Source organism: Schistocerca piceifrons, chromosome 5, assembly GCF_021461385.2.
Source record: "Schistocerca piceifrons isolate TAMUIC-IGC-003096 chromosome 5, iqSchPice1.1, whole genome shotgun sequence".
NCBI classification, from domain to species: domain Eukaryota; kingdom Metazoa; phylum Arthropoda; class Insecta; order Orthoptera; family Acrididae; genus Schistocerca; species Schistocerca piceifrons.
The window spans coordinates 494,388,573-494,410,914 of NC_060142.1; the positions used below are offsets into that span (position 1 = coordinate 494,388,573).

General features: G+C 45.9%; 1 protein-coding gene across 1 annotated transcript in view; it reads left to right on the forward strand.

The window, feature by feature from the left end:
• Positions 1-22,342, forward strand: part of LOC124798244 (ras-related protein Rab-23) — a 454,150-nt gene that overhangs the window by 208,085 nt on the left and 223,723 nt on the right. Inside the window, exon 3 of the mRNA XM_047261561.1 lies at positions 1,161-1,282. Coding sequence (XP_047117517.1) covers positions 1,161-1,282 — 122 coding nt within the window. The remainder of the gene's footprint in view (positions 1-1,160; positions 1,283-22,342) is intronic.

The window sequence follows — 22,342 nt, forward strand, 5'->3', positions numbered from 1 at the left end:
GGAAGAGCGTGTATTCATCATCGCCATACTGGCGTATCACCCGGTGTGATGGTATGGGTCACCTCTTGTTCGCAATGACGGCACTTTGAACAGTGGACGTTACATTTCAGATGTGTTACGACCCGTGGCTCTACCCTTCATTCGATCCCTGTGAAACCCTACATTTCAGCAGGATAATGGGCGACCGGATGTTGTAGGCCCTTTCTAGATACAGAAAATGTTCGACTGTTGCCCTGGCGAGCACATTCTCCAGATCTCTCAACAACTGAAAACGTCTGGTCAATGGTGGCCGAGCAACTGGCTGGTCACAATACGCCAGTCACTACTCTTGATGACTTGTGGTACCGTGTTGAAGCTGCATGGGCAGCTGTACCTGAACACGCCATCCAAGCTCTGTTTGACTCAATGCCCAGGCCTACCAAGGCCGTTATTACGGCCAGAGGTGGTTGTTGTGGGTACTGATTTCTCATGATCTATGCACCCAAATTGCGTGAAAATGTAATCACATGTCTGTTCTAGTATAATATATTTGTCCAATGAATATCCGTTTATCATCTGCATTTCTTCTTTGTGTAGCAATTTTAATGGCCAATAGTGAATAATGATAATGAAAATAGTAATAATAATAATAATAATAATAATAATAATAATAATAATAGAAGAAGAAGAAGAAGAAGAAATCTGTAATTATTGATACATTTTCAATTACCCGAAAGTTCCTAAATGGATTGTAACATATACCGTACAGTTATAAGGAAGTCACACTTGATGAAGGTCCGCGTCACTTTCCATTTTTAACCACACATAACGTCTGAGAAAGAAAAGAAATAATAATAGTAATAATAATTATTATTATTACAACAATAATATTACTTTAAACAATTTTTAAAGCGATTTCAGTTGTGAATACCTTGTGCACCGTCATTGAAATTAACACTACTCCGTTATAACCCGTCGAGCATGAAAGTGGAGAAACTCGCCGTAGAGCGAGTAGAAACTGGTGTTGGACCGAGCAGCTATCAGTGCGAGCAGAGGCGCCCGGAGCGCAGTGGACGAGTTCCGAGAAAGCCTCGTGCCGCTTGCCTTGCCGTGTGGCTGCCGGCCGCCGGCTGCCAGCTGGCGAGTTAAGCTAAGCTAACCACTCGCTCGCTCTTTTGCAGGTGGTCATCGTGGGCAACGGCGCCGTCGGCAAGTCCAGCATGATCCAGCGCTACTGCAAGGGCACCTTCACCAAAGACTACAAGAAGACCATCGGCGTCGACTTTCTCGAGCGGCAAATTGAGTGAGTAGCACGCCATCTCTTAGGCCGGTATTACACTATCAAATTTCTTTCTCGACGATTTGATCAAAGATGTGATCAAATATTCGTCAAATATATTTGACAAAGATCTTTGACGTGGCGCTAAAAAGATGTATTACACTGTCATATATTTCGTCTCAAAGTTCAGCATGGCTGACAACTAGAGATGGGTCGAACTCGTTCTTTCCCGTGAACTACTTCATTCATTTCACTCTTTGCCGTGAAGCGTTCAAATGAAGTAGTTCATTCATGAAGTACGGAAGCCTGGCGAAGTTGCCCAGTTCGCCGCTCAGCCGCGGCTACGCTCGCTTCGCCTCGCTCGCACAATAAAGCTTCGTAATACGTCATAATTTTACCAACAGATGGCCGAACTATGCAGTATTGTACACGCAACGTTTTACGCTCTTACAGCGCCTGAGTTAAAGGGGACAAAGGAAAGAGAAACAGAAGCCTGTCACATATAAAGAAGGTATTACATTTAATCTTGCTCGACATTTTCTCATGAAGCGCCCAAAAAAGTCTTTATCTGCCACATGAAACATTATTTGTTGTATTCATGGACTGAGAACTAGGGCTACCAACGAAATGCAGTCCAATTTTATGTTCCTTTTAAAATTTAATCCAAAATGGAATGAGTATGTTTACCACTGTCACAAAGTCAACATACCTACGTCAAGTAATTATTTAGAAGTTTTCCTGTAGATTTTATTTTTGTTGAGAATAATAACCCTCCAGATTCAAAACGTAAACTGTCACCTGTAGTCATTGGTACGATTTCAGGTAAAATCCCTCTTTCAGTGTTATTAACAAACCTTTTATTTTCATGTTGGCTGTGCGTGCTCACACAGCCAGCCTCTTCGTTTGTATATTTAATATTCATTTGTCTGCTGGCGCTGCCAACGGTAGGCTACCCGTAGACGCGAAGTTTAACTGTACAAAATAATAGTCACGGGTAATGATGTCAGCACTGCAGGAAGCAGTTGACGCTGCCTTCCCCTCGCCCCTGACGTCCCCAACCCCTCGTAAACCTATCGTTCCCCACAAACACAACGCGATTCGTCGACAGGCAGTAGAGGGAGGACTGAAGTCAAGGGAGGATGAGTGACGTAGCGCCCATGTAGTGGGAGAGGGAGAGGGGAAGAGACTGAGTGAACTAGAAAAAAGTGTGGAGTGTGCCATCTGTGAAGAGTTTGAAGTACCAAGAGTTTGAAGTACCAGCTCATTGAAATTGAGTCGTTAGTTCACACTTCACTGGAGTGAAGCGTTCATTTGAACGACTCATTCACGAGCTCCCCATCACTACTGACAACAACAACTTGTTATTGACTGCAGCAGTTGCATGTACCACAATTGCACTGTGTGAACATGCGGAAGAGAAGCGGGGGAAAAAAAGGAAACGTACCTGGGTGAAGCCGTGGGTTTTACAACGACACGATAAAAACATTCAACAAAACTTGTTACGTGAGCTTATAGTGGAGGACGTCAAGTCGTACATCAACTACTTAAGAATAGATGAGCATACATTTCTGTATGTGCTCAGTGAAGTGTATCCTCATATCGCAAAGCACAATACTCACTAAGAACTGCTATATCCGCATAAGACAGGCTCACTGTAACAGATCCCTTGCTACAGGAGAGAGTTAGGTTAGATTAGGTCTCCAATCTTCTTAATCTATTTTTGTATTCAGGATGCCTCACGTTGTACAGCGCCTCGTCAGCTTCATACATCTCTTTTTATTTTGTAGCTGTCGGTACACACCAATTGTATTTACCGGCAATGTTTATAAAAACACTGCAGATGACAGAACGCTGCAGCGATGCTAGCGCTCCACTTGGTAACATGTCACATTGCAGTGAACAGAAGACAAGCGACTTATTTGATCAAATCTACAGCGGGGTCCTAGATTTGATCAAATATTTGACATTTGACAAAATTCCCTATTACACCATCAAATTTCTTTGACAAAGATATTTGACAAAGAAATTTGATAGTGTAATATCGGCCTTATTCCGGGCCGTACTCACGTCGATCGTCTTGTTGCGAAAGTCCGATTAAAATTACTTCATTGTTGACGTCTGTTACTTACCGCTACAGTGTTGCCCCATCCGCTACCGGCTAGCGCCCGGTTATAGGCGGCACACAAACACGGCGAGTCACTTCACAAATGCCGTTCATGTGTCACGCGCAGAAATCACATGAATACGTGATGTCTCTTCTTTCGGTTGTGTCCGAAGGTACAGACACCATCCCGAATCCGCAGTTGTGATACATTATGCGTGAGCTGAAGGAGAGAGAGGGAGAAAGGAAAAGGAGTACTGCTGTCAGCTGCATCGGGACATTACGCGGAATCAGCGGCGACGAGTGAAAACGTGTACCGTGCCGGGATTTGAATGCGGCATCTCCTGCTTATTAGGCAGGTGCGGCAACCACTGCGCCATCCGGGACACAAGTGTTATCGCAACTGCACGGACTGTCGAGGCACGTCTAACGGCCGATCGACACTCCCACTGAGCGCCACCTATGTGCAGTCCCTGTCCATTTTCCTCCATTCTCGGACATGTCCGGAAAAACAGACACCACGCATTCATATAACTGGTAGTCCTAGCCGGGCAATGGATCCACTTTCTTCTGTGCGGAAGCACAAATACCTCCGATCTCCTGTGGGAATCTCGGAGTAGCGAACAAGGAGGAAATGGATAGGAACTGTCGATAGGTGGCTCTCGATGGGAGTGTGGATCGGCCGAGATAGTCAACGCAGTTGCGAAACACTGTGTCCCGGATGGCGCAGTCGCTAACGCACCTGCGGTAAGCAGGAGATGTTGGGTTCGAATTCCGATCCGGTACACATTTTCTCTCGTCGCCGCTGATTCCGCATAATGTCACGATGCAGCTGACACCAATGGTCCCCTCCCCTCCCCTCCCCTCCCTTTCCTTTCTTCCCCTCTCCCTCTTCAATTTACATATAAGACGGAGCTAATGCCACGAGGTATGACGGAAATTGGAGAGCTCTGTCCACAGCTATTTTGATTGACCAATGGCAGAACTGCTGCAGACGATGGGTATTGTAGCCTTGAATTTAAACTCGTGTCCGAACCTAACCGCAGCCTCGTGATGTGCAATGTATCGGAGAAAAAGGCGATCAACAATCTGCGACAGAACTAAAATCACAAGCGCTCTGTTCACGGCTTTTAAGGCAAACTCAAGATAGGGAAACTTCGTATATGTTTGTTTGCATAACCACATTCTTCGTCAAAATTCCAGTTTCAGCGGTAAAAGCAGAATGTAATTTCTCTCTGTCTTTGGTTATCTGAAGCTATCCTCACACTGGCTGCACTGGGTGCCACATTACCAACCGATGAGCAGTCCTCGTTGGCACTTGGTTGCAGATTATAGGCGACACGTGCAGATTCCAGACGAAAAAAGAATTATAGGAAGGAAAATAACAGTATATAAAGAAGTCGTTACCACGATGAAAATGACCTGGTGAAGTATTAGAAACAAAAAATTACATTTAAACAAATTAATTGAATAAAAAAAGATAGTCTTTTGATTAGATTTAGAAAAACAAAAATTACGCTGTATGTGATGATATTCGAATCCCCAACCTTTCTTCACACGTCAGGATTACACACTAACCACTACGGTATGCCGTTGCAACGCAGGAGGGTGTTGTATTTATGAGCTGTAACCCAGTCGCAATGGTTAATTGTAGCCTTCAAAAATTCAGCTTCAATGTCGTTCGAAACTTATAATCACAGAGATCGGCTTAAATTATATAACAACAGTATATGTGACACTAAATCGCCTCTTGTGCGGAAGTACCTAGTAGTATTCAATTAGCGTTGTGTATGAAACATGTTCATTTCGTTAGCATCGTTGTGTGTGTGTGTGTGTGTGTGTGTGTGTGTGTGTGTGTGTGTGTGTGCGCGCGCGTGTTTTCGGTGTGGATATCATGTGTGACGAAATATAAGGGCCAGGCCCAGGATTCGGGATCCAAACACATAAGAAACAGCGGGCTAGTGTGGCCGAGCGATTCAAGGCGCTTCAGTCTGGAGCCGCGCGACCGCTGCGGTCGCAGGTTCGAATCTTGCCTCGGGCATGGATGTGTGTGCTCTCCTTGGGTTAGTTTGGTTTAAGTAGTTCTAAGTTCTAGGGGACTGATGACCTCAGCAGTTAAGTCCCATAGTGCTCACAGCCATTTGAACATAAGAAACATAGCCGGACAAGGAATTGGAAGTAAACTGACCGAATATTGTGACAGTTTGGCAACAGCGAAAGGGTTCGAACGTGTCGTTGAGCGCTGTTATTGGGAGAAACCAGCTACAACACGTGAGGTGTCATGTATCAAGTAATTTTAATCGGGCTATAGTGTGCACTGTCTCCGCGACAACTACAAAGAGTAGTAGCTCGCGAAACAATAATTCCTGTAATTGCTGTAAAGATGCTGCACTAGTTGAAGGACAACTCTGTCAGTAGTGGGCCCAAAAAACGACCACACCACAGAATTACCCCCAGAATCAGCTCTTGGTATTAGATTGCTCGTATCTTAATTTGACATTCTACAAATACTGTACAATTGTCTAAATTCAGCCACTAGGACTTTTATAGTTCTCTATGAAGACTTGCTTCTCCATGCAATTTTCAGTCGTGTCTAAACTAGATCACTAAAGCCAAATTTTTAAAATCTTGTCCGCATTTCTTACTCAGTTGTATTTTGTCGATGTAGCATTACTTTGCTATCGCCGTGGGTAAATTTTATTTCTAGAGCTTTTAAATAAGCAGATGGAGGGGGGTTACTGGTTACTTGTCAGTTGTGAGTGTGACAGTAAGTTTTATTTCGGTGAGGGGTGGGGGGCGAGAGACAGAGAGCGAGACTGAATTCCCCCCAGAACAGAACCGTGGATCCGCCCCTATTTTTAAGTAGTTGCTTAGACGAACCACGTTTCCAAAAAGATAATAAATAATAATAATAATAATAATAATAAAAAAATCTAAATCTGGTAAAGTAGTTAAGTGCTGAAGAACAGAGGACTTGATGGAACTTGATGGAACTACACAAGAACTCATAAAAGAAATTCTGACAGACACAAAAGCAAGGGTGAGATTCAGAGGAGCACTGTCAGAAGAATTTGAGATCAAGACTGGTGTTGAACAGGGAGATGGATTGTCAGCATTGTTGTTCAATATAGCACTGGACGAAGTGATCAGGCAGTGGAGAGCAATAAACGAGGAAATGGGAATACCAAAGACCCATATGGGGGACAAAAAGGACAACAAGGCTCAAGTGGACTGTCTAGCCTTTGCAGATGACTAAGCGTAAGTAACTGAGACGGAAGAAGACGCAAAGACACAACTCGACAACTGAAGTAAGGTAGCCAGAAAGGTGGGACTGAGGATCGCCTATAACAAGACAAAGACATTAAATACCACTGCAGACTGCGAAGCACCGGAAGGAACTATGCAAATGGTGGACAAATTTAAATATCTGGGAGAATTTATAACAGGAAGGAACAGGAGCAAGGAGGGAATAACAGAGGATAAAGAAGATGAGGTCAGCCTTCTGCATGACGAGAGAGATATATTCTTTTTACTGTATATCCACAGAGGCAAAGATAAGCCACTACGAGGCAACGGTGAGGGATGCAGTATTATATGCTGCTGAGACGATGACACTAGGAAGAAATGGGGCAGAACAACTAGAGAAAGAAGAGAGAAAAATACTGAGAAAAATACTAGGTTCAAATGGCTCTGAGCACTATGGGACTTAACTTCTGAGGTCATCAGTCCCCTAGAACTTAGAACTACTTAAACCTAACTAACTTAAGGACATCACACACATCCATGCCCGAGGCAGGATTTGAACCTGCGACCGTAGTGGTCGCGCGGTTCCAGACTGTAGCGCCTAAAAATACTAGGTCCCAAAAGATATGGAGAGAGGTGAATGCGAAGACCTAGGGAAGAATTGTACTGGGACATGAGAACAATATCCGGGGAAATCAGACTCAAAAGGGGAAGGCTTGCTTGACATTTAGTTAGGATGAGTATGGACAGAATGATAAAGAGAGTGTAGGAAACAACAGGGAGGACAAGGGGAAAGACAGGAACCAAGTGGGTTGTTGAGCTTCGGAAGGACTGGTTGGAATTGGGGATCAAGGTCGAAGGAAAGGAAAATTGAAGGGACAAATATACACCGATCAATATGCCGGACATCAGTGACGGAGAAGAATACAGGAAAAGATTAGAGTGTCACCAGTGGAGCCGACAGGAGAAAAGGACACTGAAGATCTCGGAAGAAGAGCGGGAGAGAGGAAGAGAAAGAATGAAGAGGTTCTGGGAGAAGAAGAGGAAAATGCAGTCCACGAAGGGGCTACCCGTGGTCCTACAGAGGCCGAAACGCAAGAAGAAGAAGAAGCTACGTGCTTATGTAAGGATTACTTCGATAGAAAATTCATTATTGACGGAGGAGGTTAGTCTGCAGTGGCGGCGGTCGAAATGCTAAGTTCTCTGTGCGGCGTCTGTGGCGTAGAGCCATAACGAGCGACTGAGTGACTACTGTGAAACGTTAACAACCCGCTGCGCCGCCGCGACTGACCGGAATGCTGCAGGTTGTCTGTCGCGCGACAGAGCCGGTCTGAGCGCAGTCGACAAGAAACGGGGACAGCGGGACACCGCGCACTGGCTGGCTGGGTTGCCGCTGTACCGTGCTGTTATTCCCGCCAAGACACCTGCCTCCTCCGCTACCCTGTGTATTCAGGCAGCTGACGCGCCAACTGGCGCTCAACGGTCGCACTGCGATCGCAACATGGCCGCTAGCGTTTGCGAAATGCGGCAATTTTCGCAGTCCCCCTGATCGCTGGTAAGCGTCCAGAAATATCGAAATTTTAATTTGAGACGATTCCAATGAGTGTCTTTTTCGATTTAAAATTTCTGGAGGCTCGGCACTGAATATGAATGAGTTGTGGACGCAGCGATATACACTGTGACGTCAGCACATGTACAGCGAGGCCCACGAGAAAGACAGCCCGCGGTGCGCGTGTCACGAAGGTAGGCCAGAACTAGCACGCGTTTACTCAGTGGAAAAATGCGTTTCTAAAACCTGTTATCTCGCAGCTGGGTGTCTACGTACTAACGAGTACTGCATCTTCTACTAGAATCTCCTATTATCAAGTCTTGCTGATTACTAGTCGTTCAAGAAAATTTAAAACCGATTCTCGACATAAATAATATAACGGCTTTTTTATGGAATTTAGTCTCTTCTGCGTAACAGTCCTCATTCCATAGAAGATGTGGTGCCTTCTGCAACTGATAATCATTTTGGCACGATTTTGGTTCAAACGGCTCTGAGCACTATGGGACTTAACATCTTAGGTCATCAGTCCCCTAGAACTTAGAACTACTTAAACCTAACTAACCTAAGGACATCACACACACCCATGCCCGAGACAGGATTCGATCCTGCGACCGTAGCGGTCGCGTGGTTCCATACTGTAGCGCCTAGAACCGCTCGGCCACTCCGGCCGGCGGCACGATTTTAATAGCATTGTAGCCCAGTACAGCCGTAACAAATTATTAGTAGGCCCATGGACTAATAACAATGAGATTCCATAATACTGGATTCCAGTAGAAGATGCACTTCCCGTTTGTACACACACACCTAGTTACGCGTAACAGGTGTAGAAACGCACTTTGGCTGCTGAGTTGAGCGATCTCGGGCTACCCTCGTGACGTAACGCGCCGCGGGCTGTCTTTCTCGTAGACCTCGAAGTACAACAGGGAGACCCCAACGCCGTACGTCTTTCCGCGTAAAACTTCAAGCAGAGACCTTTCTTGGAAATATGTAAACAATGATTTACAAGAAAGGGAATGTTTTTTGGCTAGCAGAGAAAGTTTGTCGTATGAAAACCTTTCAGTTGAAAAGGTCTGTGTAACTAAATACGGAAATAAACCAGTCTGTTATATGAAAGTCCTGGGTTACTCATTGTAGCAAACTTTAATAACTTTAGTAAGTCTATATTTGGAAGAATAAAGTGTAACAGTGTCCTGCAGGGCTAAAAGACACATAATTTTATCCTTCTGGGACCTTGCGAGCCCCATATTTTACATACCACAGATGCCTAGGATTTTAATAATAATACCAACAAAAATATAGGAAATGCTGCAGTATAGTATTAATATCTTTTTTTTTACGTCCGTGGTTAGTGTAGTGCTGTTGCCTTTTTTTGGGAAGGTGGGGTGGGGAGGGGTCACAATTCCCGCACCCACCCCGTTTTCCCCTCTTGGTAGTCATGCAGAAGTCGGTAGGCTTCAAGGTGCTACTGTTTCGTGTCTGGTCACTGCCAATCTAGATCTCTGATCAGTCAGACCATTATGCCCACCTTTGGAACACAATACAGTAGCGGTCCGTTTACTCCCATCTCAACCAGTTTAGCTCCTCGTGCAACCTGTGGCTTCTCAAGATCAAACCTTTCAAGACTCAAGCAATAATTATACGAGGAATCATTCGCAGTTATTGCCCACATGATTTCTATCCCACAAATCGCAAACACGCTGAAATACCTCCGACTACTATCCATTTCATAATGACTGACTCCTGACTCTGATCTCATATTCTGGTTGCATCACAAGACGAACATCAGTGTGTTGTATCGTGACGGAATCGTGGAAACGTCTACTCCTTTTTGGTCTACGAGTATTTTAGTTGAAACGGGGGTGACATACGTGATAATATTTAAGAGAAAACTTACATGAAAGTGGTAGCATAACACCTATACAACGTAATAGAAGGAAACAAGCGACGAAAGAAGAGGAGGAAATTAATCTTCTTACTGTTGTTGCAGTTGATCCTGCACGTTAGCTCCCGCGCAATCGCACGAGGAAGTGGTATAACTCAGGCAAGTGTCCTGCGCATTCTCCACCGAGATAGATTTAATCCATATCACGTCTCTCTCCACCAACAGCTTCGTGGAAACGATTATGAGAATCGTGTTATCTTCTGTACATGGGCAAGACATCTTATTGAGTAATGAAGCAATAGTTACCAATCATGGCCAGGTAAACCGCCGAAACATGCACTATTCGTCTCTTGACAATCCGCCCTGGCTTCATTAGGTGGAAAGTTAGCGTCCATGTAGTGCAAACCTGTGGTGTGGTGTAGTGAACCATCAGCTCATATACCCGTTTTTCATGGACGGAACACCGAACGCGCACATGTATCGCAGCCTCCAAACAGACCGTCTTACACTGATGGTAGAATTCGTATCTCTGCAGACTAGGAGGAACCTGTGCTATCGGCATGATGGCTGTCCAGCCCATAGTGCACGAATTACTACAGCATGTCTTCACCAATTTTTTCGAAATCTTTGGATTGGACGCAGGGGATCTGTTTTTTGACCGGCCCGTTCTACGGATTTGACGCCTGTAGATTTTTTTCTGTGGGCAAAAGGGAACGATGCTGTCTACAAGGACATACCAACCACATCCGATGGTATGCAACGACGTATTACTGCAGCCTGCTCGGTCATCTCTGCTGAAATACTAACACGTGTGGTCATTTTGAACACAGTCTGTGATGGTCAGTTGTCGTATCACAGGTCAGAATCCAAGTAACTAGTGCTTCTGCCAGGCACTTAAGTATGATTTGCAAAGTAGCCATGTAGGTGTAGCTGCACTTATGTTGTTATTTAGTGTATCTTATCACAGGTACTGTACAAGTTTCTCTGTGGGAACTTTTCAAAATACGATATCTCGTAAACGACTCGCAGTAGAATCCTACAACAACACCACTGACATTCCAGTTTACCGTGCTTCTAGTTTTTTAGTGTCACTAGGCATTGTAAAATTTAAAAAGTGTATGTTTCCACAAAAATTACGCTTTATAAGTATTTTTTCAATCTGATGATTGGCTAACAGTACGAGCCCCTGACAACCAATCCATTTTGTGAAAACCGCTTCTCAATAACACTTTTCATTTCCGTAATATTTTCGGTATTAGTTTTAGATGATCCGCCCTGAATACCTTAGTACTAGTCTCATTTTAAGTTTATTTACTTCCATGATTCTCCACATGGTAGTAAATCAGATATAAAGAACCATACTAATAGCAAAAAGCACAAGAAAAGTAAAGAAACACAACGAACATCACAAGAATCGTTGAGTTCTTCCCGCAAATCAGCAGTGAAAGTGGTCTGGAGATAGCAGTACCTGGGGCAGCGTATGCATTTCATACCGTAGAATACCATCAGAGTTTTAGCTCGACGGATTCTATCAACAAATTGGCTGGAAAGGCTTTCAATGACTCCAAAATTGTTGGAAATTTTCTTGCGCTAGAACGAAACGTGAAGCAATAGCCAAGAATGTCTTTTTCCCACAATGCTTCGATCAATTAAAAGTTGAGTTAGAAGGAATTGATTTTCTTAGCGCTGCTGCTGATGCGAGCAATCATAGAAATATTAAACTTTTGCCTGTAATTACTCAGTTCTTTTCTCTAGCCATGGGGATTCGTGGATCTTTCTTGACCTTTGTACTATTGCCCTCTCTTCTCTCCCTCTCTTCTCTCCTCACATATATCCTCGGACGGCCTGTCTGTGACAGATTTTCCATCCTGCCTTTATATTTATATAAACGAGAGGTGTTCCCTACAATACTTTTCTTCGTATTCAGTAATCTTGTTATTTCTCGGCATGTTCTTCTCTTTTCGTGGTGCAATATTACTAACTGCGTCTGTTCAAAAGTGCCATTTTTACCTCTACGTACCATTGTATACAAACCTACTTGTGTTTCCTTTGAGCTCTTGACAGGTAATTACTGACATCGCAGTAAGTAACGAATAACAGATATGAAGGGCTTATTTCAATAATGGTGCAAGTCCATTACCTCCACTTTTCTGCCTATAATGCTTCTGAAATCAATGATCCAAACAAACAAAGAAAAGTTCATCTCTAGCAAGAAGCCATATGCTTGAATATTTTTGGTATCTCAACTGCAGATTTTTCAGCGCTCATTTAAGTTTAGGACTCTATATCTCAAAATGAACAAAAATGCACTTGTACCACTATTGAAATAAGCCCTTCATATAAGCACACTGACACTGTTGCCAACACGTGTCGCTAAACTTTTGAAGTGCAGAGTTTCATATCTCACAATAAGAAATGGTTCTTCGTCTGTTGTAAACAAGAAACATACGTGACTGCACTTTTCATGGCCCATAATTACATGTACAACTTGCAGACGTACATCTTTATTTCCGTATTAACCATCCTATATTCTTTCATACCCAGACATACCGTACACAATGTTCGTCCCAAAACTTAGTGGTTCACATGAAGATTGTTTGTAATAACTCCACCCCTGTTTTTTCATTTGGAAATATGGTAATCCTATGCATAATTTCTTTAGGCTTCCGGCCGTGAGTAGGCGGCGCGTGTAGCTGGTATCGGGCCGAGTGGAGACTGGGTTGGCAGCCCTGCTCCGCCCCGCCGGCTGCCAGCCTTGGGAATCCCTCACGTCCAGTAGGTTACGTGACAGTAGGACGCGGCGCCGCGCCGTGCCCCATTGATCGGTACGTGGGCGCCGTGTTTGCTGCTGACCATCACCTCGTGAGCACAAGCACGCCATGTCGCGCCGTCTTTTTGCGCCCGGGTGGCTTCGGAGCCACACGCAATTTCTGCCTAATTCACCCGTGTAGTCAGCGCTGCAGCACCAGTACCTAGAAGTGACAAATGTCAGATAGCGATATGCACGTATACAGATGGCAGTATCACGTACACGAGGTATGTGACGCACAGTGTCAATGGTTTGCCGAGAATACCACATTCCACGCGTTACCTCTCACCACGGCAGCGCAATGGCTGTCTCCACTTAACGTCCGAGAGCAGCGGCGTTTGCTACAGTTGTCACTGCTAAAAGACAACCATCACTGCGTGAAATAACGGAAGAAATCTGTGTGGGGCTTACGACAGACATATCCGTTAGGACAGTGCAGCGAAATCTGGCGTCAATGGGCAATGGCAAGAGACGTCCGACGCGAGTGCCTGGGCTAACAGCAAGGCATCGCTTGCAGCATCTCTCCAAACTGGTGTCAACATAGACTGGATCCTAGATGACTGGAAAACTGTGGCCTTGTCAGATGAGTCCCGATTTCAGTTGTTAAGAGCTGATGGTAGGGTTCGAGTGTGGGGCACCACACGAAGCCATGGACCCACGTTGCCAACAAGGCATGGTGCAAGCTGGTGGTAGCTCCATAATGGTGTAGGCTGTGTTTACATGGAATGGACTGGGTCCTCTAAACCAACTGAACCTATCGTTGACTGGAAATGGTTACAGTCGGCTGCTCGGAAACCATATGAAGACGCTCATGGACTTTATGTTCCTAAACAACGATGACATGTCATCGGGCCACAATTGTTTGCAACTGGTTTGAGAAACATTTTAGACAGTTCGAGTGAATGATTTGGCCATCCACATCTCCCGACATGAATCCCATTTATGAGACATATTCGAAACTTCAGTTCGAGCCACATAATCCTGCACCGGCAAGACTTTCGCAATTATGGACGGCTATAAAGCACCATTTCTCTATATTTCTGCAGGGGACTTTGGTTGACTTGTTGGGTCCATGTGACATGGAGTTGCTGCACTACTCCGGGCAAAAGGAGGTCCGACACGATATTAGGAGGTATCCCATGAATGTTGTCGCCCCAGTGTACAGCACGTGCCCAAGTGAGAGTCTCAAAGTTTCAATTATCACTTCGGAGAACTCAGGGACCGTGAAACAGGGTGATGGTGTAATTACTTCCGTGCATATTCGCCCTCAAAAGCTAGACGTTTTCCGCAACGATGGATGAAATGACTGAGAAGTATGCATTTTTGCTATTTGGGACACATTCCACGTGAAAAATAACACCGTCGACATTTTAGTTTAGAAATGCATGTCAGGCAATGGTTTTTTCATGTGATGGAAGAGGAAGATGTAAATGGGTGTCGTTTCGCGAGCATAGGGAGGAAGAGGCCAAATTTGATAGCCCGAAAACATCATGTATGACTGTGTCCAATACAAAATTGGCTGGCGCATTGTTGTGAGGCTCAAACACCCCGAGTTCGAGTCTCGGTCCGGTACACAGTTTTAATCTGCCAGGAAGTTTCATATCAGCGCACACTCCGCTGCAGAGTGAAAGTCTCATTCTGGAAACATCACCTAGGCTGTGACTAAGCCATGTCTCCGCCATATCCTTTCTTCCAGGAGTGCTAGTTCTGCTAGGTTCGCAGAAGAGCTTCTGTGAAGTTTGGAAGGTAGGAAACGAGCTACTGGCAGAATTGAAGCTGTGAGGACGGGTCGTTGAGTCGTGCTTGGGTAGCTCAGATGGTAGAGCACTTGCCCGCGAAAGGCAAAGGTCCCGAGTTCGAGCCTCGGTCGGGCACACAGTTTTAATGTGCTAGGAAGTTTCATAAACGCCCCATTGGTCAGCTTCCTGCGACGCTTCATCTTGCTAGCCTTACGGATCCTTGCAAGGAGATTTCGGTGGAACGGTCCTGTGATATTTTGCCCCGTAGGTGCATTATCTATTAGCACCACACCATGGCAGTCCTTTGCATTCCCTTACTCACTAAAGGTTGAGTCTTCCCCTTTTTCGCCGTGTGTGAATCCACGTTTCCCTTTTTTGTTGTTCTCCTTCGCTCGTGGTCATAGTGATACACCCAACACATGCACGTGATGATTAGGCTGATAAGGAAGTTATGTGGACTGGCCTAACACAGCTTCCACATTTTCACCGTGTAAGATGCCTACTCGTTTATTCGTATCTATGACGGCCAAGTTTCTCTCCAAAAGCAGCTGTGTTCATGTAACAACCGCGATCGGACCGATGTTTATGCTGCACAGCTTAGAACTGGAATCTTACTCCCAAGGAAGACGCACCTGAAGACTAAACGTGGAACCGTGTGCCTACTGGTGCATACACTTGGAACCAAAAATCTTCACTCTCAGTTAGTTCTAAAAATAGATATGAAAAGGATTTGAAAGGAGACACCTACTTAATAAAGCTGGAAGGTTTATTGTGTTTAATACAAGGCACGGTACACTTTCCTAACGTCTCTGCAGACACGTACTGACGTGCACTCTTATTTTGATTTATTACTTTTCTGGGGTAAGCATTGCTTCTACCGATCTTTGTTAACGAATCGCTTCTAATATTGATGAGTTCACAATACTGCCCACGAACAATGCAACATTCAACGGGTTTATCGAACTTCTCACGACACACGGCCGTGTATCGTCCAATGACGTCTGACATTCAGCCACGACTCCCCTTATTCTTTGGCTTCGTCGCCAGTCGTAAAGGTTGGCGCCAAACAGAGCTTCGCCATCACTGGGGGTTACACTGGCGGTAGTGCTGCCGTGCTAGTCCGCTACGTGTAAGGTACAGGTATCGATGTTCAAGGTATACCTGTAACCTTACAACTGTCGCCTCGATTCGGCAGACTTTTTGAATAGGTGTGAGCAGTCCCGGAACCTAGTGGGCCTACGCTTTTGTCATGTTCAAACTGTCGTGCAAGATATTAAACTGATCCTTGACTGATTTCCACTTTCTCCTCTGTCGCCTAAACTGTGATACGCCGGTTTTCCAGCGTCAGGGCCGCCTCATGCACTTCCTAGTTCTTCACAGAGAGTTGGTCTGCCACTCTGTTCTTAGTCATTCAGACTTGTTTGTCCGCACTGGAAGCATCTGCGCCACCTACTGTACGGACTGTACCACGTGATGGTGCACTGTTGACGTACGCTTCAGCCAAGTCAGCATGGACTGTTGTAGTGTTGTTCTCCTCCAAATTCAAAAAACTTTATCAGTGGAGTGCGCTATTTTGACTCCCCTGGCGGTGTGCTACGGTACTGCGGCGTCGGGATTTCCGTTCGTACCGGGACTGCAGATGTCCTCCTGGAAACAACCACAAAATAATTGCATAACTTTATCTTTCGAAGTGTTAGCAAAACCTTTGACTACTCCTAGTACATAAGTACTCCTCAAGCCATAATTTAGTACGTGGGGAGAGAGATCCGCGTAGGTGTCGTCACATCTCTTTCTTGCTCCACCCGCGAATTGATCGAAGAAAAATCGACAAGTTCATATCTCTCGTCTTGGGACAGAGGGTGAGGGACGTTGATGTATTGGCTGGTATAAAAAAGAGGTTCGTATCTTTATTCATCCTGATACGTTTTCCTTGTTTTTCTAAATTACCCCAGGTTAATAACGCTAGTGGTTGCTTAAATACGGCCGCGGCGTATTTCGTGCCCCTTCCATCTTGGAATTGGTGCTTCGTTGTCAATTCTGGAGCAGAGATCCGCAGCATGTCTTCTGTTGTAATCAACAACTTCTTCAGTATTTTTTATGTCGTGTAAGCCCATATCTAATGATCGTAGATTGTGTTCTTTTCATCGCAGCTATCTAATTCTTACTTAAATTCTTTTGCTGGAATATTCTTGAAGAATTAACTATGCCTATTTTCGTTTCTTTCATCAGATTACTAAACTCTTATTTTCTTACTCTTAGAATTCTAGTTTTACAAATTGGGTTTTGAAAATACTCACAAATACGAATATTATATACTGCTGTTTTACCTCTAGCTTTGTCCGCCCCCGGTAGCTGAGTGGCGGGGAAAAAAAGTGGTCAGTGCGACAGAATGTCAAATCTAAGGGCCCGGGTTCGATTCCCAGCTTGGTCGGAGATTTTCTCCCCTCAGGGACTGGGTGTTCTGTTGTCCGAATCCTCGTCATTTCATCCCCATCGACATGTAAGTCGCCGAAGTGGCGTCAAATCGAAAGACCTGCACCCGGCGAACGGTCTAACCGACGGGAGGCCCTATTCACACGACATTTACCTCTAGCTTCTACTGTGGGAAACGCATTTCATTGCTTTCAAGTGATGCTGAGTGAAATACTGTTTTTTCCATCCGACACCACTATCATGAAGCCTTTCTCTGGAGGGCATCATTTAGAAACTAAATACACAAATTTTCGAGACAATAGAAAACGCCATTCTGTGTATTATCGCGATGTTTCCAATGGTTCATGGTGTGTTTTAGTGGATGACATGGTTATGTTTGTTTTGTATTAAAAAGTTTCGGATTTCTGTTTCTCGTAGGACTATTAATGGTATTTGATTTGACTGTCATGTGTATAAGTGGAAAAAAATGTTCGGATCCTTCGGTGAGCTATGGGTTACCCGTATCTGTGTAGTTAGCTGGTTGTCTGATAGGAAGGAAGGAAGGAAGATTGGGTTCAACATGCCGTCGACATCGAGGTCGTTAGTGATGGAGCACAAGCTCGGATTTTGCCAAGGATGGGGAAGGAAATCGGCCGTGCCCTTTCAAAGGAACCAATCCGGCATCTGCCTGGAGCGATTTAGGGAAATCACGGAAAGCTTAAATTTGAATGGCCGGTCGCGGGTTTGAACGGTCGCCTTCCGAATGCGAGTCCAGTGTGTTAACCAAGATAGGAAGGAAGCGAACACATACTACCTCCATCGCGGCTGTGTCTGGCGAAGCATTGTTCTGGGCAACCAGCCTTCGGTTTCATGACTGGCACTGCATAACATTTCCGTTATAGACGACAGTCGCTTATCGTGGCGGTATACTACGCGATGTGAAATTTGGTTTTCGGCTCATTTGGAAGGATAGTTTGAGTGCATAGACGATAAGACGATTCTGTCAGAATTGAGACTAGATGGACTCTTCAGTACTACTGAAGGAAAAGAAACTCTCAGGCCACTTAATATAATAGAAAACCACTTCGGTTGTTTGGGACAACGGGTGAAACGTAGCAGTCAACACCTACGCTAGCACTACGGGATCTGATCATCTGAGTGGCTTCAGTTGGATCGAGAATACCTGAACAAATTTGTTAAGATTTTTCCTCTCCGATTTATCAACGTTAGTGGCTGTTTTACGTGGTGTTAGCGTGACTTTCCTTGAGATGACTAGATATTTTGCTGGTGTGCTTGTTAAGTCTAATGGTCGCTGAAAATTGTAGGCAAAACAAGGAATCGCGCGAGCAGTCCTGGATATGAGCTCAGTGTAGGTGGTCGATGACGTGCGATGTAATAGGTTGAAATTAAGACAATATCCGGCAAGTGGAATGAAGAATGGCATCATGTCAATCTAAACAGTGATGATCGAAAATACAGCTGCAGTACGGACACATATCCTGTACTATCTACATCTAGAACAGTATCCGCAAGCCACCTGACGGTGTGTGGCGGCGGGCACATGTGGAATCACTAACTGATTTTCCCTTCCCTGTTCCACTCGCGAATGGCACGTGGGAAAAACGATTATCGGTATGCCTCAGTATTAGGTCTAATTTCTCGAATATCGCCATCGTGGGCATTTCGGGAGATGTATGTGGGAGGAAGTACGAGGGTTGACTGAAAAGTAATGCCTCCACATTCGTAACTTTTCAACAGCTAGCACCGTTGGTATGTGCAGGTAGTGGCTTGTTCTGTAGCCTCTTCTCTACAGCTCCAGTCGGCGGGAAGCCTTAGCATTGAACGATTGTGGGGGACTGATGACCATGGATGTTAAGTCCCATAGTGCTCAGAGCCATTTGAACCATTTAAACTCTTGTGTTGTTACAGTGTAAAGTATGGAAACGTGCGCAGACGGTCGGTCAATGAGATTTAAGCAACGTGCAGTCACTGAATTCTTGACAGCAGAATGTGTCACCCCAAAGGAGATTCATCAGAGAATAAAAGCAGAATGGAGAAAGGCGTCACCTTCATTCTCGTAAAGCAAGAGGAGTTCCTGGCAAATTTAAAGTCTGTGCGCTTTCAGGAGTCAGCATTCCGGGTACCCGTCGTGCACAGATCTTCCGATAGCCAAGCAAAGCAATAATGTGACCCAAACGTTCTTGTGAAATGCCGATTGTGCTTGCTGTTTCTCTCTGAGTGATACAACAATCGTCCTGAATCAATGTGTCAACATTTTGCTTGTGAAACGTGGTGGTTGCTGTCACAGGACGTCCAACTCCTTGTTTGTCGCGCAAGACAGATGTTCCCATCTCTACATTTTTAAACTTACTCACCCAACGACGCACAGTACTCACATCAACACAACCACCGTAAACTGCTTTCATTCTCTGATGAATCTCCTTTGGGGTGACACCTTCTGCTGTGAAGAATTCAGTGACTGCACGTTGCTTAAATCGCACTGACCGACCGTCTGCGCAGGTTTCCATACTTTACACTGTAACAACACAACCGTTCAATGCTATGGCTTCCTGCTAACTGGAGCTGTAGAGAAGAGGCTGCGGAACAAGCCAGTACTTGCCGCATACCAATGCTGCCAACTCTCGAAGAGTTACGGAGGTGGAGGCATTACTTTCCAGTCAACCCTCGTAATATGTTCTTCGACCCTTCCCGTCATTTCGAAACTAAACCTCTCCGTGATCCACAACGCCTCTCTTGTAGCGTCTGCCCCCTACTAAAGAGCCGTGTTACTGTTTCCAGAAATTTGTCACCGAAAAGTGGTTAGAATTATATATTAATAACTTCAGCTGCTGACGGGCGTTGATGTACACTCCTGGAAATTGAAATAAGAACACCGTGAATTCATTGTCCCAGGAAGGGGAAACATTCCTGGGGTCAGATACATCACATGATCACACTGACAGAACCGCAGGCACATAGACGCAGGCAACAGAGCATGCACAATGTCGGCACTACTACAGTGTATATCCACCTTTCACAGCAATGCAGGCTGCTATTCTCCCATGGAGACGATCGTAGAGATGCTGGATGTAGTCCTGTGGAACGGCTTGCCATGCCATTTCCACCTGGCGCCTCAGTTGGACCAGCGTTCGTGCTGGACGTGCAGACCGCGTGAGACGACGCTTCATCCAGTCCCAAACATGCTCAATGGGGGACAGATCCGGAGATCTTGCTGGCCAGGGTAGTTGACTTACACCTTCTAGAGCACGTTGGGTGGCACGGGATACATGCGGACGTGCATTGTCCTGTTGGAACAGCAAGTTCCCTTGCCGGTCTAGGAATGGTAGAACGATGGGTTCGATGACGGTTTGGATGTACCGTGCACTATTCAGTGTCCCCTCGACGATCACCAGTGGTGTACGGCCAGTGTAGGAGATCGCTCCCCACACCATGATGCCGGGTGTTGGCCCTGTGTGCCTCGGTCGTATGCAGTCCTGATTGTGGCGCTCACCTGCACGGCGCCAAACACGCATACGACCATCATTGGCACCAAGGCAGAAGCGACTCTCATCGCTGAAGACGACACGTCTCCATTCGTCCCTCCATTCACGCCTGTCGCGACACCACTGGAGGCGGGCTGCACGATGTTGGGGCGTGAGCGGAAGACGGCCTAACGGTGTGCGGGACCGTAGCCCAGCTTCATGGAGACGGTTGCGAATGGTCCTCGCCGATACCCCAGGAGCAACAGTGTCCCTAATTTGCTGGGAAGTGGCGGTGCGGTCCCCTACGGCACTGCGTAGGATCCTACGGTCTTGGCGTGCATCCGTGCGTCGCTGCGGTCCGGTCCCAGGTCGACGGGCACGTGCACCTTCCGCCGACCACTGGCGACAACATCGATGTACTGTGGAGACCTCATGCCCCACGTGTTGAGCAATTCGGCGGTACGTCCACCCGGCCTCCCGCATGCCCACTATACGCCCTCGCTCAAAGTCCGTCAACTGCACATACGGTTCACGTCCACGCTGTCGCGGCATGCTACCAGTGTTAAAGACTGCGATGGAGCTCCGTATGCCACGGCAAACTGGCTGACACTGACGGCGGCGGTGCACAAATGCTGCGCAGCTAGCGCCATTCGACGGCCAACACCGCGGTTCCTGGTGTGTCCGCTGTGCCGTGCGTGTGATCATTGCTTGTACAGCCCTCTCGCAGTGTCCGGAGCAAGTATGGTGGGTCTGACACACCGGTGTCAATGTGTTCTTTTTTCCATTTCCAGGAGTGTATAACAACGGGGGCAGGTAAAAATGTGTGCCCCGACCGGGACTCGAACCCGGGATCTCCTGCCTACATGGCAGACGCTCTATCCATCAGAGCCACCAAGGGCACAGAGGATAGTGCGACTGCAGGGAATATCTCGCTCTCGCCTCCTGCGAGACCCACATTATCACCTTGTATGTCCACACACCACATTCGTAGTGTCCCAACACACTCATTATTCGTGGAAGACATTCTTACAAAGTCCAGTAAGAGTTCGGGTAATATGTGTGCATCCGCACAGAAGAAGAAGTCATGGCCGGTATCGCCAGAAATATGTACTATACGGATATGGTGTCTGTTCTTTCGGACATGTCCGAAAGAGTGTATTGGGTAGGGACACTACGAATGTTGTGAGTGGACATACAAGGTGAGAATGTGGGTTTCGCGGGAGGCGTGCGCGAGATAGTCCCTGCAGTCGCACTATCCTCTGTGCCCTCGGTGGGTCAGATGGACAGAGCGTCTGCAATGTAAGCATATCCATATATTATAAGCAGTGTAGTTGTACAGAGGTGAATTTATATTGTTCAGTATGTGCATTGTGTTACATTCATTAACGTTCAGGGTCAGCTGCCAGTCTCTGCACCTTTCAGCAGTCCTCATAGGTCCTTCCGGGCATCCTCATTTAGGTTCTCCATGGTTTCCCTAAATTGCATCAGGCAAATGCTGGGATGGTTCCTTTTAAAGGGCACGGCCCATTTTTTTCCTCATCCTTCCCTAATCCGAGCTTGTGCTCCGTCTCTAATGACCGCGTTGTCGACGGTACATTAAACACTAATCTCGTCCTCCTCCTCCTGAAGGTCCTTCGTCAAATAGTTACTGTCTTCTGGCGTTGCTACGTTCTTATAGACAACCGCATTGTCTGCGAATTAAAGACCTTCCGACGCTTTGTACTTTGTCATATATATACATTTTAAACAGCAACTGCCCTGCCACACTTCCTGTAGGTACTCCGGAAATTATCTTTATTACATCTGTCGATTTTCTTCCGTTAATACCGATGTTCAAATGCTTCAAATAGCTCTAAGCACTATGGGA